At 53.0% G+C, this 25,545-nt stretch overlaps 1 protein-coding gene across 1 annotated transcript in view; it reads left to right on the top strand.

The window, feature by feature from the left end:
• Positions 1-39: 39 nt before the first annotated feature.
• Positions 40-25,545, top strand: part of MGAT5B (alpha-1,6-mannosylglycoprotein 6-beta-N-acetylglucosaminyltransferase B) — a 63,273-nt gene continuing 37,767 nt past the window's right edge. The window contains exons 1-3 of the mRNA XM_085304431.1: positions 40-133; positions 7,832-7,944; positions 22,139-22,283. Coding sequence (XP_085160557.1) covers positions 66-133; positions 7,832-7,944; positions 22,139-22,283 — 326 coding nt within the window. The 5' untranslated portion in view covers positions 40-65. The remainder of the gene's footprint in view (positions 134-7,831; positions 7,945-22,138; positions 22,284-25,545) is intronic.

Here is a 25,545-nt window from a genome sequence, read left to right as displayed (position 1 = left end):
TGAGCGCCGCTCGCCGCCTCGGCGCCGGGGGGTGCGGGGCCGCCGGCGCCCCGCAACTTTGAACGATGATCACAGTCAACGCGGATGGGAAAATAATGGTCAGAAGATGTCTGGTCACCTTGAGACCCTTTAGGTAAAGTTGCGGTTTTATTGTCCCTCCTCTTCCCCTTCTCCTCGGCGCCTTCTCCCCACCGTGCTCGGCCTCTCCGGGATCGCAGGCGGGATCTGAACACGGGACCCTCCCTGGGGGCGACGGGGAGGGGGGAATGATCCCAGATTAAAACGTCAGGGATCCAGGCAAGTTTGCCTGCAGGTCGGCATGCTGGGAGCCGGTGCTGCGGCGCTCGCCGCCCCTCCGCTCGTAATTCGCTCGTTACGCAGGTATCCTTTAGGTATTGATTGCAGGTCTGTTGTTGCTGTCTTTTTTTTAATACCATCCTCAGAGGTATTTATACTCACTGGGAATCGGCTCCTCTGGTTTAAATCCACTGGTGCTGACAGGCAATTTTAAATCCACCCCTGGATAACTGGCAGCAGAGTGGGGGTTGATATCCAAGCCTGAGACCCTCCGGCTCCTGCATGGCCGTGCCCACCTATTGCTATTTCCCCTTGCAGTAAATCTCCCCATTTTTGTCTCCTTGTCTTCACTTTTCGCTCTCTAGTCTTTGCTCTCCAGCTTCCTTATCCACGCTTTAGTCACTCCCAGACTTGAGAAGCACTGGCGGCATCAGTAATGGGTTTTTTTTAATGGAGAGAAGGACCAAAAACCCACAAGAGGAGAAGGTGCTGGAGAGCAAAGCCCAGAAGGAGTGAGGTGAGCCTATCTCAGCAGCTTACTGTGGTCCCTGCTGTGTAAAGGATTGGAGGAAGCTGCCCACTGGCTTTTTAACTTAGCCATAGGCTACCAGTCTGGGGTTGAGGAGGGAGCAAAGGGCTGTATTTGTGCTACTTGCTTGCAGTCAGGTTTGGAGATTTTATCCACTTTGCTCCAAGAGTTGCACAGCTCTGCATCACTTTCCTAGGGGGATTCCTGCTCCTGGATCCCGTGGCAGTGCCCTGGAGGGGGCAGCTGAGGGACTTGGCCAAGGTCACCCAGGAAAGCAGTGGCAGAGCAGGGTTATGGGGCCCCGTGTCCTGGATCATGCTGTGAGCATGGTCTGCCCTGCTCCAGGTGCGGGGCGTGTGGGCAGCTCCATGGCGAGGTGGGTCAGTGGGGATGGCTCCTCACCATGATTGCAGGAACGACTTCGGCTCCTGCCTGCCAGCGGTCGGGTGGAAAGGGGTGAAGCTCCGAGGCTGTGAGTGTGCGACTGCAGTGGGAATGGCCATGAGGGACGGGCAGGACATGCGCACCCCAGAGGGGCAGTGTACGCTCAGCTCTGCTTGGAGAGTGGCTGTTTTCCCAAGTGAGTTTAGTTAGTCCCTAACACATTATTGGCTTGAGCATCCTTCTTACCCTCATCCCTACTGCTGGAGCAGGGAAAGCTCATCAACAGCCGTGATCTGGGATCAGACTTGCAGGAGGAGGGAGTCCAGGGAGTGAGTCATGAGGTGCTGGCAAGGTCTGATCAGAGACAAGGAGGTGTGCATGTGAGGGTCTTGTGAGGAAAGGAGACCACCAGGTTAGAGGGTCCCTGGTGCCTGTAGCAGAGCAAAGTCCCTGGATAGTCTTGTCGGCATTCCCTGAGCTGACTTCTGCTCTCAAACCAGAGCAAACCAGTAAGGGTGCCACTGGAACCCATGCAGTTAGTCTCTTGTTAATCAGTCAGGCTTTTCCTAAGAGGAGAAATTTCCCTCTGTCTGCCACGACACACTCGTCTGGTGTCCCACAATGTCCAGCTGTGTACTTCTTCCATGTTGGTGGTGTGTGAGCCTGATGCCTCAGAGCATCTCAGTCCTGTGGCATTGTCACCTTCTATGCAGCCCAGCATGGGCTTGCATGGGCTGCCCGAGTCCAGCCGTAACCTGATGAGGATCAACATTGCTCCCCTAAAATCAGCATCCCACATCAACCAATATGAATCAGTGATGACCTACCGGGAGCAGAAGATGCTGCCATGGCAGTAACCAGGGCAGGTTGTGTTAGTCAGGTCTGCGTTGCTGGCTGGGCAGAGCTGCGCCGCTCTGTAGAAACCCCTGAGGTGATCCCCTGCTTAGTGTAAACTCTTGGCAGAGGTGCCATCAGCAAACACCGAGTGGGAAACTTGACCCTTTGCACCGAAACATTTAATTAATCAAGCTCTAGACACATTTAGCAAAGCAATGCAAAGCCCTCAGCTGTGCAAGTGCCTGCAGGAAATGGGAAGCAGAGCCACTGTAGGAACAATTTGCTGAAACATCCAGGGATGGCTTTGACTTCAACCTCAGCAGCTCAAGAGCATTTAGTCTGTGACAGTGCCAGATACGGGCGAGAAGTCATTGCGGGACCGAGAGAGTCCTGGCACCAGCCAGCCCAGCTCTTGGTTTTGTGGAGCATGGGAGGTTAAAGCAGGGAGTGCGGGAAAGTTTGCCAGTGGGAAGCCAAAGCCAGGGTTTCCCTGTCTCTTTAACAGTGGTTGATAACAGAAGTTACTCCACATGGCCTTCTGTTGGTGTGCAGGAAGATTCCTGTGGCTGAGCATCGTTTTGACAGCAGCAGCGCTGTGGCAGCGTAGGGCTACGAGCAAAACAAGGTTTGTGGGAGAGGGAGTATTTTTTTATTCGCTCAGCTGATGATGTTAGAAATTATAGTTCAACTTTTGGGCTCAAGGGATTTGAATCTTGAAAACTTATCTAATGAAAGATACTGTCTCTCTCCCTTGGGTTCCCCAAGCATTTTAGTAGCCTTCTCCCCGTCTGGACCAGGAGTGGCCGCTTGGCGCTGCAGCACCATGGACAGCCGGCCTGTGGTTTCTGTGTCCCGGTGCCGCGTCCCAGGGCCCCCGCTCAGTTGTGTCCCACTTCATGACACAGGCCCTCCTGGCCGCATTCAGCTTTCAGTTACGCAGGCTAAAATGCTCCGTGACCGTGCCACGCGAGGGCATCATTTCCAATTTGCAGTAAAGGCATGGCAGAATTTGGCTTTCCTCTTCTTTTGGGCACAAAGCCAGAACACAAAATTGTGAAAATTTCAATTTGGGGTAGATCTATAGAGGGAACTGGCGCCAGAACTGTGCGCAGCGAGAGCACCGTGATGATGAATTAAATGTGACGTGCGGTGACAGCCAAAGCTAGCTTGCAAAGGAGATGTTATTTGGTCATTGAAGCTGTGTGATCTTCAGTGAGCGAGACTTAATTTTGGGGACAGAGGGCCCAGTGCATTTGATGGGCAGTTCTGAAGATCTGGGCCATGGTATATTTTATCAGCTTCACAGTTCTAGTTTTTTGCACAAGGAATTTACACTTGGCTGAGGCTGGGCCAAGGATTTTTATTCATCAGGAGATCAGCACAAAGTAAAAGAGACAGGATCTTCAAACTAAGAGCAAGTCCCCGAAATCTCCTTACTCACTGGAGCATTTCTATTGAAATGGATGCCACTTCTCTCTCAGGAAAATTAATTAGGGTTAGGCTCTGATGCCTCTTTTTTAAAAAAGCGTACTAAATCTTCCCCACCGTCTCTGTAGCCCATTCAAAATCAAAGAGAATTTGTCTCCTAATAAGATGCTAGAGCACAGATCACCTTTGAGGCTCGCTCTGTTTCTTTCTTTCCTGTGTTCCACCATCACTCCTTACCAGATTATAATTATGAAGATTAAAATGCATAAACAAGGTCTTGCATAATGAGGAAGATATTATCAATAGGAAGGATGAGAGTGAAGAACAGAATCAGCTCTAATGATTTAAATGGCTGTTCCTCAGGTGATGCTTCATTGAAACATGCCTTGGGGAAGGGGTAGCAACTGGCAGGCAGGTCAGGGCCCTGGGGTGGGTTTTACACCCATGACATATCCCCAGAAAGGACCCTTGGTCCCAGGCTGAGGGACTCACCCAGGGTTATGCAGGAAGTTGGTGGCTTGACTGGGGCTTGACCTCCTGCTTCTTCAGCTTGTGCCTTCTCCACAAGGCCATTTTCATTCTCTGCCAGGGAGATGCCACAGCAAACAACTTTCCCCCATCCTGCTTTTAGGACAAATTCAGCTTCCTGATCCTGAGCTGGGATCCAGCAATGCCCTCATCACCTGCTCTGTCACATTCCTGAGTGCCAAGTCACAGATGAGAGCCTCTTCAGGACCCATCACTGCGCCACATGGCTGGGCACAGGGCCGGGCTACTGAGGGTTTGGGAATGGGTTGGAATTAAGGTCCTCAAATCTTGGGAAACCACATTGCTTCTCAGTGTCAGAGATGCTTACCTCCTTGGTGCTCAGCTCCCTCCCAGAGCTGAGCCAAAAGGCTCTCTGCAGACCCTGCTCCGAGGTCCACTGTGGGTGCCTCTGGGACCTGGTGAGAGAGGGGGCTGAAGACGGTACTTGCGTCTCCACATGCTGAAGCAGAGGCTCAGTGGTGAGCTAGCATCTACCAGGGAGGTGGTGGCTCAAGAGCACTCAAGACTTGCCTATAAAAAGGCCTTCAAGGACATGAGCCTTGATTAGCCAAGTGTTTGATGCTTTTCATAGTCTATTTAACCTGTTTGCCACCCCTAAGGGGCTGCTCATTCTGAAATAAAAGGGACTTTTTCTGCTTCACTCCTGAATTGTCTACATGGGGCTTTTAGGCAGTTTTAACAATCTGCTTGGATGTCCTCTCTCATGCAGATCAGCTCTCTGAATGCCTACTGCCGGTCTGCAAAGTGTTTCACAAGTGCTAGTGCTGGGGTTCGGTGCCACTCACCACCGGACACTAGCAGAGCCCCTTGCTGCCATCTGTCTCCCTCCCTGCCCAAGGAGCCAGAGCAGGGACATGCCTCAGCCTCAGTCTCTTGGGGCAAGGAGTCTTATTTTTTGGTGTGAGGAAAGCAGAGGTGGAAGAGATGCTCCCTCCCTCCTATATGCTGCAAACCTTCCCCCTGCATGCAGGGGGCAAAGACCTCAGCTGCCTCTCCAGGCTTACCAAATTAGTGATAATGAGCAGGGTGTTGCTCTGCTCCTGGTTGAACCTGAGGTCAGCAGTTGCTTGGGAGATGCAAAGTCACTGGAAGTGTGGCCAGGTGACCTTGATCTGCTGTGAGACCCAGCTGGGAAGAGTCTATAAGTGTGAGCTGGGCAGGAGCTGTGGGGTGATGAGGTGTGGGGCTGGGTTGGTTGGTGTGGTGGATAGGGCCTGGGCTTCTTGGAGCAAGCACCTTGCTCTGGAGTTGCCTGTATGTTGTGAGTGATGTTGTGTGGGGTGCGGGCTCAGCCCGCGCTTGTTGTGGGAGAGGCACGTTGATGCTGGTGCGGGGAAGTAGGTTGCCTGTGGGCTCCCTTGAGCGTGCTGCATCTTGCAGGGGCAGCTGAAGAGGGCTGGGGCTGTGCACGGGGGGCCTCCTGGGGACCTGCTGTGCGTGCTCCTCCAGGGAGAAAGAGCAGCCTTGGAGCTGTTTTAACGCTGTACTTTGTCTCTCCCAAACATCTCCTGTAGGTAACAAGTGCTTCAAAGCAAGTTGCTTTATTTGCCAGCCTGTTGTAGCAGTAGATAATTGCACTGCTTGGGTGTTGCAGGCCAAGCTTACAGCTGGCTCCTAATCCTCTGCTCTTTTGGCTGCAGTATAATGATTCCGTACTGGGGTGTTGTGTTCCTTTCCAAGCCAACCTCTGGAAGAGTGTCTGCTGTACCTGGGTAGCTGTGCTGGGTTTCTGCGTGCGGCTCCAGAGCCCTGCAGATAACGCTGTTAGCTTGTCAGTGAGTGTTGCTGTTTCTTATTCTCAGTAGTTTAATTTCTTTTAGTCCAGAGATGCCAAGAGGCAGAAATGCTAGTGGGCGCGTGGACGGGATGATGGTGTCGGGCTCCCTCGCAAGCAGAGCACTCGAGCCTGTTTAAAGATGAAGCCCTTGTTGCACAAGGCTATTTGGCAGTTGTCTTTTCTCCCCTTTCTCCTTGAAATTTTCTTTCGGCTTGACTGGCTGGCTAGCCAAACCCCGCATTACGTACGCAGCTCTGGGAGCTGTTGCCCACAGCGTACAGAAACCGCTCTGCGTTTTGCTTGCACGAGTGTCGGAGAATGCTGCACCTCGAAGGAGATTTGGATGTGGCAGCAGCTCCTTTCTGAGGCTGTGGAAAATGGCCAGAAATGCTTGCTGGGTCTTGGCTCTTTCAGCGTGCGACATTCTTGTTAACAGCAGCCAAATCCTCTCTTGAAAGCGTAAGGGGACTTTTGCTCTGTTGACGGGAGCTGCATGCTGAACGACCCTGATCTGGCCCATAGTGCTCCAGGCACTGAGCTCTGGGCACCTTCAAAGGTGCTTGCTGTAAAAATATCCTTTTAAAAGGAGGTGTTGCAGGGAACCATCTTAGGAGGTAGTATCCCAGCACCTCGGCATGCCCCAGTCTGCTGCAAAGCCCTGGGTGCTGCTGGCCCCATGTGCCGCTTGTCAGGCCTCGCGAGTGTCCGAGCTCCTTCCTGACTTCCAGAAAATGCCCTTCAAAAGAAATTAATAAACTCTTTTCCCTTGCCCCTCCCCTCTTGGAGAAGAGGCTTTGAAGCTCGCGTATGTGAACTGAGGCCTTTCTTCTGGAATGCCTTTTCCAAAATCCTTCCTGCGAGAAACCTTGCTGGACCAAGGCCTCTGCCCTTCCCCTTCCTGACCGTGCCTCTGTGTGTGGCGTGCTGCCCGCTGCGTGCTTGTCTGCCGGGGAGGCTGGAAGGTCTTTGCATTTTGCAGTAACCCACTTTCCCAGGGCTCCTGCGTTCAAGCAACTTGCCCTGGAAAATGCTGCTCTGGTCAAGGCCAGTAAGAGTAACGCTGGCGGCTCTTGCACCTCTCGAAGCAAGAGGGGGCACAGGAGCTCCGCTCTGCGCTACGTGCAGATCGGCATCCTGGCGCCCGTTTCCCCGTGGGAGCCAGTTTCCTGCTCTGTGGACAAAGCAAGCTGCAAGGGGAGCGCGCCCGAGCTGTGGGCTCTTGCCACTCGCGCGAGTCAATCGTCACCGGCTGGGAATGGAGCTGCCACTCCCTGCGTGCAGAGCTGGGCGCCGTGACAAGCGTCGGTGGCCTAGTTGCAGGGGGAACAAAGGAATGTTTTTTTGTTTTGTTTTGTTTTTTTTTTTTTGTTTTTTTTTGTTTTTTGGAAAGAAAGGAAGGTACCAGGTCTCTCTCTCTGAAGGAGAATAGGTATTGTTACTTGTAACAGCTCCTACAATCTGCAGGGGATGTTGGGGGTTATGAGATTACATATAGCAATGCGTTGTAGCGTGAGTTTTGGTTTGTCTTCAGTTTCCCACCCAAGACATGGGACTTAGATGCCTCCTGGGGCTCTGGCCTCTAGAGCAGGTTGCAGAGATTTTGAGATGTGCCGACTGCGCTGGGTTGGAAGGTTGTTGGCAGGTGTCAGGCTGATGGAGCTTTCTGCCTCTTTCACCATGTGATTTGTGAGCGAGAGACCCTCTTTACCATGTGAATGGGCCTATGAGAGTGTGACTGAATTTGCAAGGTGCTGCCTGGTAGCCTGCAGCCCTGAGACAGCCTGGCCGAGGCCTTGGCTAGACTTAAAACAGGATGGACCATTGCTGCGCGGCCAGGGCTAGGGATGTCAACACATGTTGTTGACCAAAACCCAGCTGCTCTGTGCCTGTGTTTGGGCCGAAGCATCTGCTCGGGGCTCTCTATTAAGCATTGCTGGGGGAGCAGAAATGTGCAGGGGTTTACACCTGGGGGCATTCATGGGGGCTGGTTCCTTGCTGTTCCTCCTGACTACTCTGCTTCTTTCCCACAGGATATTCGTGCTGGGCATTGGATTTTTCACTCTGTGCTTCTTAATGACGTCGCTGGGAGGGCAGTTCTCGGCCAAGCGCCTGGGGGACTCGCCTTTCACCATCCGCACTGAAGGTAAGGGCCCATGCGGGGCTGCTTGGTGCCCATGCTGTCCCTCATGTCACCTGACAGCTGCCAGGTCCGTGGTCTGGCTGCGCTGTGGGGACGTGGGGAGATTGCCTCTTGGGTGCTTGCCCTTCTCGGAGCTCTCTCTGGCTGTCCCTGCTGGTTGCAGATGTGTCAGGAAGCCAAGGTCCTGCTGGTCTTTCCTCACATGGTTTGGGGCAGTTTTGCAGCTGTGTGGCTAGGAAGTGGCTGTGTTGGTATCCAAGCCTGTGCAGGCAGAGCTGGGGCAGGTGCTGCATGTTGAAGCAGACCCTGTCTTGTAGCAGAAAACACTGGTGAGTGGAGCTGGCAGCTGTGGTGCTGGTTGTGGGCCTGTGCCTGGTCCCATGAATTGAGGATCTGGCTCTGATGCTTTGAGGGCTTTGTGTTTTTGAGAAGTTTTGGTCTGCAGGAGCTAGAAATTGTTCCCTGTTGCTGGGAAAATAAAAGGACTTTGTTTCCTAGGAGGCTCTGAAGTGTTGAAGAATATATTCCAATTTTAAAAGTTTTCTGTTAATTTTTTCTAATATGCTTTTACTGGCAAGATGTGCAGTCAGTTCATGAGACAGCTTCCTCACCAGGAGGGAGTTGGTGTCCTCCTTTGGAGAGCTAGCTTGGCTCCCCTCTTCCAGTCAAGGCTGCAGAGGAAAGTCTCCATTTCAATCGTGAGTCACTTCTGCATGTGTTCCTGTGGTCAGGATATCTGCTTCTGCAGAGGAAGACAGGCAGGAGAGGGGTGAGAGGGCACTACAGTAACACCCCTGTACTTATGCCAAGTGCAGCCCCTGGGCTGGAGACCGGTGGATTAAGTCTGAATATAGGTGACATCTTGCTGCTCCTTAGTTTGGCAGTATGAGCTCTCTGTATTTTGTGGTTGATGGTGAGGCTGTTCCTGTGGGGGGTGTTGTGTCATGGTGTGGGTCTGAGCTCCCCTTGGTCAGCCAGCAGCTAGAGCAAAGTCATTGAGTTGTCTCTGGCCTTGACAGCTGAGCTTTGGAGTGAGAACTGCTGTGTGAGCCTGGATAACCACTTTGTCTCAACTTACCTTTTTTTTTTTTTTTTTTTTAAAAAAAAAAAGGAGCTGTGGAATGAAGAATTCACAAATTCAGAGTAATTGTGTCACTTCTTACCCCTGCACTCTGTCTCATGAGAGCGTCAGCACCCTTGGGGAGCTTGTGGTGGGAGAGAGTGGCATATGGAAGAAAGGCAGAGGGGGACTATTTTATTGTAGGACCCAGCTGGAGCAGAGAGACGGCACAAATCATGATGCAAACAGCAGACAAAGGTGTTGGGAAACTTGCAGAAGTGCTGGTCCCACCCCAAAGGAGTCTCCAAAGCTGTAGTGAAACTAAGGCAAAAAGACAATTATTCAGTCTCTGTCTCCCTTGTGGATGCCTTAAAGTGCAATAGCTCATCCCATCCTCATACTGGTCATCAAGTTAAGCTAGATCATGACATGCAAGACCATTGCTTTCCAGGCTTTGTGTGTCGCTTGTTTAACAGATGTAGTGTCAGCACAGTAATAACTCATCAATGAGCAAAAACATCCTTTTCCAAGCTGTCTCACCTCTGACTCATCTACACTTACTGTTTTAGGTGACTGAATCAATTTATACATTTTGGTTTAGCTTCTTGCAGCTGAGCTCTGAATTGTGGGTCAACTTGGCTTTGATTGCTGCAGCAGATGTCTGTTAAAGAGCTACCTTCCTTGCAGGTAGGGAGGGATAGATGTTTGCTCCTTCATTCCTAGGCTGAGAAGGTTGGATGTTAATTCTGGTAATTGCTGATCCTGTGCTATTAAAAAAAAAAAAAAAAAAAAAAAAAAAAAAAAAAGGAGGGAGGGAGAAAGAAGAACTCTAGGATTTTGACTCATCCAATTTTCAAGCTTTGGGCTTCTTGGGTCTGTAACTCTGGCTAAGGTAAGCATGGCTTCATTAGGAAGCTCACAAAAAACATACTGTAAAACCATTCTTTCTTCATTGGATGGGATTTGCAAGAACAAGCTATTGCTTCCAGATGAACTGCTGCAGACTTGGCTGTTATCTCTTTCTTGCTTTGGAAGATCTGGTTCATTTGTCTAATTCAGTTTTGGAAAGTGAAGGATTCTCTCTCCTGTGTGTTTTTTGTTTCTTGTTTTGTTTTTTGAAGGAGGGATGCTTTTTTGGTCTGTATTCTTTGTACCCAGGGCTTCTCAACCACAACATGAGATGCGTTTTCTGGCTCTTTATCACGCGATTCAGGCTGCTGAGGTTCAACCTCTCCTGTGATATCAGTGCTTAGGGTCTGGCCTTCCTGCAGAGTAACTAAGCTGCTGCAGTGTAGTTTGTATGTGATCGCATGTGACCGAACTCACCAAAGGCAAAGCAAGACCAAGACCACAGGGCATGTATAAGCCTGGGGTTGTTAAGGAGCCCAGAGAACTGACCAAAACCACTACAGACTCCTCTCTGTTCTCTTTGAAAGCTTTTGTTGGTTGGGGGTTCTCGGTGGGTGGAAAAAGCAAACATCACTCCCATCCTCCAGAAAGCCTGGCAGGAGGCTTCAGGGAAGGTTGTGCTGGCCGTGCTCCCCAGTGCCCTGGGGAAACCATGACCCCGGTCCACAGGTGCCTTGGTGGAAACTCCTTCCTGGGAAACTTTGAAAACATCTCTGGATGAGGCCCTGAGCAATCTAGTCTGAGCTCCGGGCTAGCTCTGCTTTGCGCAGGAAGGGCTCCGGAGAGCACTCCTGGCTGAAGCTATGCTGAGCTGGAGTGGAGGTACACTAAATGTACGTTTAACTCAATGAGGGTTGAGGGGAACAGGCACAGATATGCTTTTTATTACAATGCTGCAAAGTCTCGGTAGGTCTGTTTGAATAATAAACTGGTATTTAATTAACATGCATTATGGATCCCAAGGAAACCAAAGAAATATTGCTGGTTGTTATAGCTGCTGTTAAGTGTGCAGTGCTGCTCTGAGGAGCAGGTTAATTTGGCTGGGCTGATGAGCTGCTGATGTGAGTGATGGTGGCAATCACATTGGCATTCAGACACCTCCCGGCCCCATTTGGAGGGGTTATTTGGATGTACCTGCTAAATTTGAATGACTACGCATGGGCTTAAGTATCTGTCTGGATGAGGTGCCTGTCCTGGGGTGTACAGCGCAGTGCGAAACCCTCGGGAGGGCAGTGGCAGTCCTGCCTGAGGAAGGAGTGCTAAATCATCCCTGCTGCTCTTCTTCCCTGCATGTGCTGGCTGAAGCACTGGCTTTAGCTGGCCCTGCTGGGTGTTACTCGTTAATGTATTCGTTCTGTATTGCAAGCTGGCAGCACACCTTTCCTGGACGGTCTGTGCGTGCGCTGCTCTGCTACCAGGGCTGGTGTGTCTACGCAGGTGCGTTCGTGGCTCCCGAGGGCCCGCTCCCGCCGTCCTTCCTCGTGGTGATCTTGGCTCTAGTGGCTGTGCGCTCTGCTTCCAGCCCCGCGGGGGCATCTGTGTTTCCCTGTGTCCTACCGAGTTGAGCTGCACCAGTGAACCTGTGTCTCTACTTGAACACTTGCGGGATCTGGGTGGTTGCAAAAAACCGCAGGGCGAAGCTCAGCACCTGACTTTAAAAGTAACTTACATCAGAGAAATGCTGTTGAGCGGTGGTCAGGTGGGAAAGGCCACTGACCTGGTGCCTGTTTAAAATCTGGTGTGTGCCGTACCGATCTCGGCTGAAGGGCTCAGCCTGAGGGATTTGCTCCAATTTCTCCCTGGGTCCAGCACAGCCCAGCATTAAACCTTGGGAGTATTAATATGAGCTGGGTTTGCTCCCCTTGGGTGTTGTCAGCCAAATGCCGCTCTTGACCTGAATTTACCCAAAACATGCTCCAGAAAGAGGAGGGGGTGGCCGGGGTGGTGAAGGAGAGCAGAAGCACGTGAGGAAAACACCGTAGACTTGCCATGAGCTTTCTCGGCTTCCAGGCTGTGTGAGCAGCGAATCAAAACCAAAATGAAGACAGATATAAGGGAAAAGCATGAAAAGGAGAAATGAGTAATGCCATAGTCCAAAACTTAATCCTGCTTTTTATTTTATTTTTATATGTGAATCCTCTTCTAGGAGACTCTCTCCAGAAACTGAGTTTCTCGGTGTGTGCCAAAAATCATTCTTCACTTGAATTCTCTGCTTGATGATTTGATGCTGCAGAGGCTTTGCATCTTAACAATAAATGAAAAACCTTCTGAAATGCAAGTTATTTATCCTAATCTGCTACTGTCAAGTAAATACAGACAAAGGTTCCTTTGTTTTGAAATGCCTACCAAGAGAATTTGTTCTGCAAACAAATATCCAGATAAAAAAGAAAATAGACAAGTCTATAAATTTCGAATGTAGGAGAAACTTTGGGAACAGCTCCAGACTCAAGAGATCCAGTTTTCTTTAACCTTTTCTCCCTTGTTAGAATTTGAAAAGGTTTTTTTTGTTTTTTTTGGGGGGTTTTTTTCCCTAGGTATCTTTGTTTTGTTTTACTGCTGGTGTACAGCTGCCTTGAGGCAGGGTACTGGTCTTAAAAATAACCTAAAATCTTTAATGGGCAGAAATTTAATGGTGAGAACTTGTGATGCAATTGCTGGGGGAAATGGCCAGCAGTCCCTCTGCCTTGGTGGTGGCAGCTGTGTGCGTGCTGGGTCCCAACCTGGTTTTCTGGGGTGATATATAGCCAGCTGGTGGAGCTTGCTGCTACAGGGGATTAGTGATGAAAAATAGGTTATTAAGTGTTAAAACACGATTAGGTATGGTCTGGAATATTACCTGCAACTGCTGTGGCTAGTTTAAACACTAAAAGACTTCTGATCTTCCTGTTGTTGATTCCAGTACATGAGTATAATGTGCTGGAGAAATTTGCTCTGGAGCTCAGCGCTGCAGGCTCAGGGGACGTATGACAGTTTTGATTTCCCCAAATGGCCAGAGCTGACCACTGCCCTAGCTGCAGTTTGCTCGTTCGTATATGGTGCTACTTTGAGAGATCTGGCTCATGTTCAGCTGACCTCGGTAGTACTTAGATACAAGTACTTCAAGTGCTTCCTATTCTTGTCGGTGCTCTTCTGGTCTGTGCTGGAAGAGCATTTTTCCTGATGATATCTATGAATCTGGAAACTGTTGAGAGATCTCTGGGCTATCTGCTGAGCACCAGAGTTGCGTGTTTACTGATTCTGTTCCCATAACTGTGTTTTCAACCCATTTTCAAGTGTTTCCTGTCTGGCTGATGCTCAGCTTGAGAAACTCAACACCTGCCTCTTTCCCTAAAATGAGCTCTCAGCAGCATCCCCAGATGGTTTCCTGTTGGTGACCGCAATTGGGCTACTTGTTTTCTCAACTGCTGTGGGGACAGGAGAAGCAGGAAGGGCAAGGAGCTAAGCAGGGCTGGTTTCAGAACAAGTTAGAAAATGCATGCGAGCAGTATGGCTTTTACAAGCACATGCAGTGTTTGGCCTGGAGTTACCCTGAAATCCAGGAGGCTGGAGCAAAGCCCCCGTGGGCGACTCTTCCCTAGGTCTGCGGTGTAGCAGAAGCCAGAAGGTGCATGTGTGACTCCCTGTGGACTGCACCTAATGGCTTGATCTTGCTAGGGCAACTGAGTGCAAGACCTGGGCTGTTTGAAATGAAGCTCTGCTGAGCATGGAAAGTGCTTTCCACAGATACTGCAGGTGGCCCTGGAGGCACTATACCATGCAAAAATTGTCATCTCTGTGGAATTAGGAAGAATTTTCATCTCTGCAATCAACTATGAAAGGAGAAGACTTTTCTGTCCTCTTCCTTGTCTCCAGGGAACTTTCTCCTAGGTCTTTCTCTAATGTGCAGAAACCCACAAGCAAGACCTTAAGCCTAGTTTTATGAAGGGCAAGGGCAGAGCAGGGTTGTGTGCGGTACAGGTGGCGAGAAAGCAACACTTTTTCTGCAAAAACCTCTGAGACCTTTTGTCATTAGCTTTCACTTTGCATAGGAATGAAAAACAAAATTTGAAAAGGTGTTGGAGAAATGCTGCTGGGGTAGCTGCTCTTGTTAGAGTGAAGCAGTTAAGGTATCCTGCCTTGGGTTCAAGCTAAAGTCCAAGCAATGCTACTTTCCTGGGGTTTCTGAACGGCTCTGGCTTATGTTGGGATACAAGGCTCTTGAGAGAGGTTAAACAGATGACAGCCAAGGCAATTTGTGCTGGAAATGCTACTTAATGGTATTTGGCAGAAAGCTTGGTCTACTCTCTCAAAACTCAGTGCCCCTTCTGGTTTACCACTGCAGAAGTGCTCTGCTTCTAAGGCAGTTGTTGCTTGCTCCAGTTCCTAGAGTCTCACCTGCTTAGAGCAATTTCCTCCATCAATGAGTGCACGAGTGGAGGGAGATTGTTCGGGGCTGTGCAGAGCAGCTGAATACTTTGGAGTTTGTGGTTTTTATTTCTCTCTAGAGAGGAATGTTAGTGGAGGAGGATGGGAGGTGGAGGACAGGAAATTGTGCTATCGAAAATGTTGAAAGTTGCTTAAGGTTTTGTAGGGCATCTTCACCATTCCAGAGTCATAGTACTGTGAAATGGTGGGATCTCACGTTAGTTCAGTCCTTTGAATGGTTCCCTGAGGAGTGGAGCAGAGAGGCCAACTGGAAATGTGTGAACATACCTGATCTTCTAAGATGGGTCTGTTGCTCTCGCTTTTGTCTATGCTGGTTCTTCTGCTGCTCTGACCGTATCCTGGCTGGATTAGCATGGTTAGATACCATCTTCATTTCTTCTCACGAAGATGCAGAAAGGTCAAGCTCAGAATTGCTAAAAGTCAGAGCGAGCCTGAGTAACTGTCCTCCCTTGCGGTCAGCTGTGCTCAGGGGGAAGGAGGAAGCCTGTTCCGAATCTGGTCCCCAGTTACTCTGTCCAGGAGCCGACGTACAGCCACTATATTGCCTTCCTGCTGCCCCGAAGGAGCCTGTGCCGTGCCACGAGGACCAGGTGTGCTGCCTCCTCCAGGGACCTGTCTCGCGGTGTGGGACCCAGGACAGCCTTGCGAAGCAGAAGTCGAAGCTGTGCCCGTGAGCAGGCGTGCGTGCTGTTGCTGGACCGCTAACAAGCTGCCTGCAGAACAAACGTGCCACGTGTAGGTAACCTTTGCGGAGGCTGCGGCAGGTCTCCTTGAAGGTGGAGGTGGTTATGAGGTTGATTGGCGTAAGCAGTCTTGGCCGTTCCCTTCCCCTCCTCTACGGCTCGGGGCAGCGCGGGCGGGCACTGAGTTTTTTCCAGGCTTGATGTGCCCTGACACATCTCGGGCAGGGGCTGGTGGCATGCGAGAGTGATGGGCAGCCTGTCTAGGTGATTTAATTGGGCTCAGCGTTGAAGGTCTCCTCTCATTCCCTACTTTCTGGCAGAGCATGCAATTCTTCTGACAGGAGCTTGGATTGAGACCAGTGGGAGGGAGGAAGAAAAAACCCAAAAGTTGCTTTGTGGGTTTGATGGCCTCGTTTCCTCTCTGACAGGTCTGGGCTGCTCTCTGGAGAGGGCACTTGGGCACGAGAGCTTGGTCTGCAGCCTCTCTGGGAAGCAATGCACAGATCTGCCCTTCCAGGAGTGCTGGTTTCCTCTGGTTTGGTCTTGTGGCCATTAATGCACAGTGAAGGCAAGGGGAGATCTAGCCGTGCAATCTTGTGTACCCAAGTGACAGGAGCGGGGACCACACAAGCCCTGCACGGGGCCGGTTCCGCTGCGCGAGCTCAGCGCTGATCGTTCCCCGTCTTGCTGCGAGGGAGTTCAGATGTTCTCCAGGGCCGTTTTGTCGTTTGGTGCTGTTTGCCAAGCAAGTGCGAGTGTCTGCCGCGGTGTTTAAGCCCTTGTCAGGAGGTGTTTGCACTGTGAGCTTGTCTCGCTGGAATCGCGCAGGGCAGCGGCCGGGGTGCTGGGGACTGGCAGTACAAGCTGAGAGGTGAGGCTGTTCTCACCGACGCGCGTGCTCTGAATTCAGAATTTGCCTGTTGCAAAGCTCTCTGTAAAGGCAGCAGGAGGTTTCCCTGTCCCCATCCTCCTCCTCCTCCTCCGGTGCTGCTCATGGAGGCTGAGGGTGGGATTGGTGGCCAAGGTGGGGAGTCTGCAGGAGGGTTTCTCCGGGGCCTCCAACATCCTGCAGCTGCTGCAGTGATGCGTTTCCAGCATCGCTGTTGCTGTACCAGCCTGAAGTCGCCTTTTCTGCAGCTCCAAGCAGCCGCGGAGGCTCTTGCTGTTTTGAAGACACGTTGCCAAGTCTCGTTTCGCTAGGAGCAGCCACGTGATGCCGGGAGGAGGCTGCCCGGTTTTGGCCCCGACTGGCTGGCGAGCGCCGGCCCCGGGGCCGGGCGGCGCTGTGCCTGGGCTCCGCCGCGGGCGGCTCCGGCAGGGCTCGGCCCCGCTTCCTGGCTGCCCCTCGGTCGCTCCGGGGGCTCTCGTGCGAGGCTGCCGGGCTCTCGCCGGCTCGGCGCTCCCCGCGCTGATGCCGGCGTGGGAACGGCCCTCCCTCCGTTCCTCCCGCGACTCCAAACGGCACGATGCCCCTCTGGGGGCTTAAACCCGGCGGCCCCAGGCCCGGGCAGGGCCGCTCGTGCTGCCGAGGGCCCGGCGGCGTGGCAGCCTCGTCCTCCGGGGTGTCTCGGAGCAGCTCCGGCTGCCTTGCCGCGGGAGCGCCGCCGGCGCCCCTTCCCCGGCTGGCTCCTGCGTCGTCCCCTGCAGCTGTGCGGCCTTTTATTATTTTTTTTTTTTCCTCCTTTTTCCTCCTCCTTCTGTAGCTCAGAGTCGTATGGTGTTTCCATCAACTTTTGTGATGAGCAAACGGCCCACTGGGGCCAGGAGGGATGTTAGTGGCTCTTTATGCTTTTATTACCCCTTTCGCTCCTGAATCAAAGTTCACCCGGAGCCGGGGAGGCAGGCAGGCACTCCAGAAAACAGAACTAGCGCAGCGGGAACCGTAGCAGCCGCTGTAAAAGCTGTTTTCTCCCACCGATTTATTTGTTGCTCTGGCCTAAATGAGGGACTAGGGCTCAGTTTAGTTTGGGCAGAGATTAGGCAAGGCTCTTCCCCAGGCTCTGCTGGTGCCCCCAGCTCCTGCGGGCCGCTGGCCCAGGGGGAGGCTTTTGGAGGAAGGGGAGGATTTGTTTCCCCTCTCCCCCCCACCCCCAATGAAGTGGCAAGGTGCCTGGCAGTTATTTGGCCAGTAGTTTTGGCTGAAACAAAGATGATCACTTGGAAGTGTTAAATTAGTGAGTTCCGCTTCTGAAGCGTGTTTGGGGATGCTTGTAGACCAGACTGGGAGCTCTAGGGTGAGACATGAGGAGGAGGAATGGGGCTTTGGGGTCTCCTGCAGCAGCACAGGGGGGGGGGGGGGGGCACCAGGTCTGAATTTTTCCCCTGCCTGTGGGATTTGAGCTGGTTTCCCACCACTGCCACTCTCCCTGCACCTTTGGTCTGGGCTCTCCTGAGGCTGTCAGGGGTTTTGCTGAGCCCCCAGGTGTGAGATTACAGCTGGTCCCCACTGCACTTCCCAAAATCAGAGCCTCCTGTTTGAATCCTTGCTTGGAGCTGGAGATGGGATGCCTGAAACCAGGGTTTGGCTTCAGGGCTGTGGTGGCCCTTCTCCTTGAGCCTGGTGGTCCCTTTTTCCCCTTAAAGCAGCTGACACTCCTAGGGTTTATGGAAAAATGCATCCCTGGAGTTGGGAGGGGGTGGGTTGTTGTGAGTTCCCCCTGCCCCTTCTCTCCACTGCGAAACATCAAATGAGAGAAGTTCAATTTTTTTAATTCCTTTGGTTTAGCTGCTGTAAGAAACCGTTTGGCAAAGCTCAGGCTCCTCTGCTGCCACTGCCCATATGCCCCTCCCGGCTCTGGAGCGTCAGCTGAGAACCGACTTCTGTTGTCACCTTGGTTTTGACAGAATTGCAGAGTGGGTAAGGTTGGAAGGGACCTCTGGAGATCATCTAGTCCGACCCCCCTGCTCAGCAGGGTCATCTAGAGCATGCTAGACAGGGTTGCATCCAGGCAGGCCTTGAAGATCTCCAGAGAAGGAGACTCCACAACCTGATCTCCCTGCTGTTGCCCATTTTCCCAAGTCAGGCCAATGATTTTTCTTTGCCTGGTCTCCGTGTTTTCTGAGGTGTCGTCCTGGTGCTCAGCCCTTGCTGTAATGTAGAGTCCTTGGGGTGTCAGCTCCTACTAGTGCAGCTTCCCGGGGGCCAGCAGTGCCGGAAGGAATCGTTACACGGTTGCTGTTCGGTGGCTGTTGGGAAAAGAAACGGCTGGGTAAAATCCAGACGCCCTTGGAGCGATGCCTGTGCTGCAGAAAGCACGGGCGAAGGCAGGTGCTTGGCTTGGCTGGGGGGCAGGATGATGCTCTGAGCTGGCCCTGCGTCGGGGGTCCCAGCTGCAAAACTGGACCCCAGAAGCCGTCCGGCCCAAGACGGGGTGTAGAGCTGTGCCCCTGGGAGCCCCGGCATCCTCCGGGCCAGCGACCGGCTCCCGGCGGCAGCTGCCCTCCGGCCACCCCTGCCCTGAAGCCCGTGCGTTTTAGGAAGTGATTTTGGATCAGTGTTAATCTCGCGGTTCAAAAGAGCCTCCCCTGCGGCGCGAAGTGTTTGGAGTGCTGCAGAGTAACTTAATGCAATTTAAAATAGCACTGACTGACAATGCAGGAACAACTAAAAATACCCTGCCAGGGTGTTTCTGAGTGAAAGGGGGAGGGGGAGAATCAGGAGTGAAAAATAGAGAGCAGCACCATAGCCCTGAAGTGCAGCTCATGCGTTTTCTTCTCCTCCCTGTCCCATCTCATGGGGCTGCCGGGGAGCAAAGGAGACAACCTAGCTCGTTTGGGGGGCTGACGTGACCGTCCCCGTCACCCACGGAGCGGGGGTCCCCACTCTGGTCGAGGTGTCGGGGCGGGGAGGGGGCGGGAAACAGCCCTGCGCTCTCCGGTGCGGTAACGAAATACTCCCACCTGTATTTATAAGTGCCTGTTTGCGTTGCTCAGCTTCCTGCCTTTTCTTATTTGTATGGAAATAGAGAGCGAACGGGTGTTAGCACAGCGAGGTGTGTGTGTGTATGTGTGTATATATATATATACATATATATATGTATATATATACACATATATATACACACACACACATATAAAAATACATATATATATATATACACACACACACGTATATAGCTGCGGTCTGGTGTTGCAGAATTGCGGCTGAGGCCGGCGCGGGGAGGGCGGAGGCTCCGCGGGAGGACGCAGCGCGCCGCTCCGGCCCCGGGACCCGCGGGGTCCCGTCCCCGGGGAAGGGCGCCGAGGCGGCGGCTCGGGGCTCCTCCGAGGGCGCCTTGACGGCGCGCGGCCCTGCTCCGTTTGCGCTCTTGGCTCCGGCGCGCCGCCTAAGCCGATCCGCCTTTGCCTGGTTTAAAAATAAAACTAATAACCTGGTGAGTCTCGATAGGGGAAGTAAAGAGAGGAGCCGGCGCGGGGTGCCCGGCGCTGCGGGCACGGCCGCCCCGACCGTCCGCCCGCGTTGCCCTTTCGAGGGGTTTAAGTAGGGTTGTCCTTTAGAGGAGGAAAAACAAAGCAAAGCAAACGGTGCTTTAGACTGGAATTAATTCAGCTGGTATTTGCAACGGACATAAGTAATATTGTGCCGGCTCTGAGCAAATTCCCGTCTTGCACCGGAGCGTCCGACTGTTATGCAGCAGCCGGGCGGGAGGCGACTTATGTCGGGAGAGGGGGCAAAAAAAAAAGCAGCAACGAATCGGCCGCGTTACCAACGGCGGCGACGTGCTGTGGAATTGCATTTTAAACGTCAGAGGGACGTTTTGCCGCCGCTCTGCGGAGACCCGGGCCGAGTCACCTCCGTTGCCTGCAACGCTGCTTTTTCAGCTGCTTTCTGCTCCTTTTTCCGGGCGGTTCGTGCCTGGTGCTGAACCTCAGCATTGCACCAAGTCTATGCCCGCAGCAAAACTCGCCGGCGCGTCCTTCCCGGCTCCCGTTTCTGGAGGTTTCGGTGTCGAATAAACACGCTGGATGGGGCGTTTGCCTGGAGATGTGTCCTCTCAAACAAGGCATTTTGAAGACAAGTGTATCATTAGTGAATTCTCTAGGGTTTCGCCCCATCCAGATTTGAACATATCAGCTGTTGACTATTCCCCTGGTTTCGTGGAGAAACTATTTTTTCTGCCAATAGACATCACCCTTAGGGGATGGTTTCTTGCTTTTTTTTTCCTGATTTCATCCAATTACTTAGCTGTATGCTCTTCTGAAGCACCATAAATAATTCTCCTCCCTCTGCTGTGTTTACCAGCATGTCTCGTGAAATCCGGTAAGATATGATTGATTGCAATCATTATTTCATAGTGCTGCTATGAAAACCTCTGTCAGGTTCAGTGATTGCCTTGAAAGAGTGTCTGCCACTCAGGAAAACTGTCAAAAACCTGTCATACGTTAGCAAACTCCAATTAATCTGTTGAGCAGTTTTACTTGTGTCGTCTTTTCCATCATTGCTGATTATCAAGGGTAATTAGCAGCTCTTTTTGCTGTGTTTTTTTTTTTTAAAAAAGTTACTTGCACAACTATTTAGCTGGGTTTCCATGCTACTGAGCTGCATTTGGGTTTATGCTCTGCAGAGCTATTTTCCACTCTCTTGAGGATCTTTGTCCCTGGCTTTATGGGCTTGCAAGTCCCCGGAGTTATGCAGGAGCCCTCGATCCCAGCGTGTGGGTATCCAGGGAGGCCTGGCTGGAGCTTGCTGGTTTGTGCTGCAAAATGCCATTACCCAGTGGGGCAAAGTGATTTGTTTTATCTCTTTTTGTGACCTACCATAGGAGTTGCTGGCTCCTGCCCGGCTGTCAGGCAGCCGAGCAGCGCTTCTGCGGGTGCCCGGGACTCCGCTTCAGGTTGGCAAATTAATCCTGGCTCTTGCGTTTTTTTTTTTAATATATATATATATATATATATATATATTTTTTTTTCTAGAAAAACCATCACTTCAGCACTTTTTCCTCCTTGCTCTTGGTTTTAATGAGGCACACTTTCCAAGAGATGTAATAATCATTGCCAAAAATGTCAAATCGCTCTTGTTATCTTTCTTGAGCTTCTGGAACAGCAACAACAACGAGAGGGGAGGAAAAAAAAAAAACTCTCCAGCAACAAGAAAAATAGGTGTTGATGAGGAAAGGCCTCAAAATTCATCTTTAAGGGCTTGGGGGAGGGGGTGAGGATGAGGAGATGTGTCCTGTGACAGCTCTGCTTTCCGGCAGGGAGAAGTCCTCACTGCAAAGACAACCTAGTGAAGGGTGTGGGGTGTTTTGTTTGGGTTTTTTTTTTAATCCCTTGGGATTTGTTTTCTGTATTGGAGGACTTTACTCGCTTTTTGACAGCGAAGCGCCGTGGATCTGCTCCCGAGCCTCGCTGGGCCGTAGGGACCTGGTGCTGAGCACCGCTGGGTGACCAGCATGCAGAGCACGTGAGGACGCCGGCTGACTCCTTCCAGCCTGGGGCGGGGAGCCCTGCCTCGCTCCGTGCCTCGGTTTCCCTCGCCATCTGCACGGGGGAAAATTAACGCCCGCTCGTGCGGGGAGGAAGGGAACGATAAAAGCCTCCGTGCTCGCCGAGCTGACGCGTTGGCCGACTTGTGCCGACGCGCAAGTGGGCAGGGAAGGGTCTCGTCTGCGACAGGAGTGTCCTGCGCCCCGGGAGGATGTGCGGGGTGGGGTGGGGGGGACACTGCGTATTTGTGCCGTTTCTCATGCTTTTCCCTAAACATCCCCTAAAGGCTGTGGTCAAAGACAGGATGCTGGGCTAGGTGGGTCTTTGTTTGAAATAAAAATAAAATAAATGAAAAGATGCTTAATGACAAACTATTTGCTTAGTGTTGAGGAGAGCTCGGTTTCCCGTAAGCGCTCGGGACGAGCGGGACGGACCCGGTGGACGCACCAAGGTTTTCCGCCTGGAGAAGCGGGTCGGGCGCTGGACCCGGGGCTGAAGCTAGTCGACAGCCAGCGGTTGCCCGGCGGAGAAGTTGGAGCCGCCCGGCTAAGTCAGGGGAGGGGGGCGGCAGGTGCCCGGGCACCCGGGAGGCGCCCAAGCCGCCGGGGCCGGGGCGGAAGCGGCGCGGCGCGACGGGGGCCCGTCTCTCGCCCGGCCCGTGACGCTGTCTCGCTCGCTCTTTGTGTGGCTGCAGTGATGGGCGCGCTGGAGTCCCGCGGGGTGCTGCGCAAGATGAGCGACATGCTGGAGGTGCTGATGAAGAGGATGGACGTCCTGGCCAGGCTGGAGAACAGCAGCGACTTCCACAAAGGGGACGAAGCGCGCTTCCCTCCGGACAGGTCAGTCGGGCGCGGGGCCGGGCAGAGCAAAACCCCCGGGGCGTCGCGCGGCGGCAGGAGCCCCGGGCTGGGGGCACGCGACGCCCCCCAGGGCTCGGGCCTTTTGCTGTTGGGGAAATCTTTCAGTTGAGGATTTCTGAAATTCCTTTGCTCCCTCCTCTGCTGCTTCCTCCCCGCGCCGGGAGGGGAGACGTGCAGCTGCTTGTGCTCGTCCGCGCTCGGCCCGTCCCCTCTGAACGCAGGTGCGGGCTCCTTCGGAGCTAAACCTTGGAGCAGTTAACCACAAATAACCGAGCGGTGGCTGTTAAGGAGGTTGCACATGCTAGCAAAGTATGTGTGTTTGATCAAAAAAAAAAAAAATATGTATATATATATAATTTGCCCAAGATCTTGGGAAGCGTTGTAAGAGGAGTCGAGTCTGGGTCTCCTGCAATGCTGCCGCTGAGCCACCAGCTCCCTTCTCTCCCCCTCTTCCTTTCTTTTCCTATCCATCCTCCTTTTCCCAAAACGCAAAGATCAGGCGACAGCAGCCACTGAGGTGCTGTTTGAAATCCAAGCCTGATACGTTCAGGCAGGGCTTCAAACGAATTGCCGGCAAGCTGCCCGGCCCCGAAGCGCTGGCGGTGCGGGCCTGGTGCTCCTGGCTCCCCCGGGGCAGTATCCTGCATCCATCTCGCGGGCTGCTGCCTTGGGAGGTGTCATCAGGACCTCAAATCGTGATGTGCTGATTTTACTAAAGAGACATTTACTTTTGCTTAGAGAGGCTTTAAGCTTTTACTAATACTAATTTTGCTGTCACTCCGAGGCCTGTAAAACCTGTAACTAAAGCAAATAGAGCGGCAGAGATTTTTTTTCTTTAAATAGTGCTTTAGACCAATTTTGCAGTGCTGGAAAAGCGCCCGCGCCCAGGCGGAGCTGCGGGCGGCAGGCCGGAGGGCTCGCGGGAGCAGCGGCTGGCGGGGACGCGAGGAGCGACGGTCTCCGCTGCCCCGCGGCGCCCAGCTGGCTCCCGCGGCAGCCCGGCGTTGTCCCGCGCGTGGCTGCGATCGCCAGCAGCCCAGGGGCTTTCTGTCCCCGCGTTTCCCGTACCGTTTCCATTTTACCTCCCTTGCTTTCCTTACGAGTCTCTCTTGCCCCTACCGTGGGAAATAACAGCACGTGAGCCTGTGATTTAGGGCTGTACTGAACTGCTTGCACCTGCCTGTTAAGGCAGTACAGGCAACCTGCGAGCTCATGGTCTTGCCTTTTAAGTAACGTAATTTTAACCATTCTAAAATGTAATTTACCTCTCTGTAATGGAAGGTGCTGGGAATTTCAGCATCACGAGGCTGTCTGATGCTCGCACGCGTAAGCAGGACTGCAGCGATGCCGGAGGGGAATGGGCATGACTATTAATGCTGGTGGCCGGATGGCGCTCGCTTACACTTGATGATTTTCTTGGCCACTCTTGTGAAAAAAGAACCAGTAATTTCAGGTTACAGTAATTCCTATGCATCAGCAGCCAAGAGACGGACTTAAAAGCGTTTGCGTGAACTGGCAGTGATTGCTTAGGATAGGAATATTGCGTTTCAGATTGGTTTATGATACCTAGCATCCCAGGAGCCATGGAGCTGGTCACTGCAGGCAGGTCCGGGTGGTCGCGGTCCCCTTGGCCAGTCGAGTGGGTTTTGGTGACCCGTGGCGAGGGAGTCCCCACCACGGCTGCCTTGCGGTGGGCAGGCCGCCCAGCGTGGGGCTCTCGCTGTTTTTGCAGTTGGTGCTTTGCTGGTTGTGACGGAGGAGAAAGGCGCGTGCTGGTGCCTGCAGGGGAGGGCAGCAGCCGGCTAAAGCTCCACGGCTCCTACACCGCCTACGTGATGGCAGCGGGCGGGAAAGCAGACCAGAAAGCAAACGATGCGGGGCAGTCGCTTCTCGTGCCTGTATAATCTCCTCATTTTTATCCAGCCTTTGGATCCAAAGGGCTGGATTCAGGTCAAGTTCCTGGTGCAAAGTGTCTCCAGAGGAGGAAGCGCCGTCGCTGGGGAGTCTCCTGGGTACAGCCCTCCGGGGGTGCACGCTCCCTTTCCAGGCTGGGCTCCCGGGCGCGTGTCCGGCTTGATGCAGGGGGAATCGCTGGCAGATGCAGCTAGCAAAGGGTGTGGGCAGCCCGGGCTCCCGACTTCCCCCATAGAAACCTGTTTTATTTATTTGTTTTATTCCCCTGTGGCTCTCTTCAGCTTGGTACCTGACTCACATACTTGCTTAGTATCTGAGTTTACCCACCAGCTGAATATTGGATTAATACCGTGATCCTTAGTGAAGTGCCAGCAGCGTTTGCAAGCACTTCCTAAGCGTTTCTTAACGCCTCCCGCCTCCCCGGAGCCTCGGCCGGGGTCTGCGCCGGGGCCGCCGCAGCCTCCCGCGCCGTTACGTCCCCGCTGCCCAGCCCTGGGTGAAGCGAGCTGGGGCGATCCGGACTGCAGCTAGGACGAAACCTTGATGCTGCATCAAGAAACCGTCCGTGGGAGGATAACGGGCTGCTTCTGCCTCGTGGATCTCCAGCGACCGACTTGAAGCCGTCAGCAAAAGGCAATACAATTAAACGGGGGACGATTTCAAAGGGATTTCTTTTTTTAATTTAAAGCTTTTTTTTTCCTTTCTAGTTAACACGACTGCCGTGTTCGTCTCCCAGCGCAGCAAAGCCGCGAGCGCAGCCGGCTGCAGTTCCACCTGGGCGAGCGTGGGTTATTTCTCAGTTTCACAAAGTGCTTTTCCGCTTACTGCCGGATCCCAAACGAAATCGTAAGGATGTGGGTTTTGCGGAGCAGCTCCCGAAGGAGCCGGAGCCCTCAATGTGCTCTGTGAAATATCCGTGTCATCAATCGCTTCCCGCTCCCCGCGGAAGCGCGGCCGCCTCCGGGGCGCTCGCGTCCGCGCCTCTGCTCGGCCCGGAGGTGAGGGGTGGCTTTGCCGCTTGGAAAGTACAGTGAGCGACTTAAATAAGCGGAGTGCGATTAATTACCTGCCTTGGAAAGCCTCTGCGCTGGCAGGGCCGAGGGCTTTATCCTGCCTGGGGTTATTCCAGGATCTTTCTTAGCAAAAGCCTTTGCCTGCGTCTCTGCTCCCTTTCAGCTCTCGCCGGGCCTCGACTTGGCTCGTGCTGCCCTGGGATTGACAGACCCGTTAGTCGAACGCAACCCTTGCGGCTCGCCGGCGGGACGGGAGTTGGGAGCGCCTGGGAAGCCTCCTGGGGAGCTGCTCGCTGGGCAAGGGGAGCGCTGGC

Source organism: Rhea americana, unplaced genomic scaffold (genome assembly GCF_003343005.1).
Source record: "Rhea americana isolate MKP2758 unplaced genomic scaffold, rheAme1 scaffold_21, whole genome shotgun sequence".
Lineage (NCBI taxonomy): Eukaryota > Metazoa > Chordata > Aves > Rheiformes > Rheidae > Rhea > Rhea americana.
Note: the sequence above shows the minus strand (reverse complement) of the source record. Positions and strands in the feature narration are given on the sequence as shown.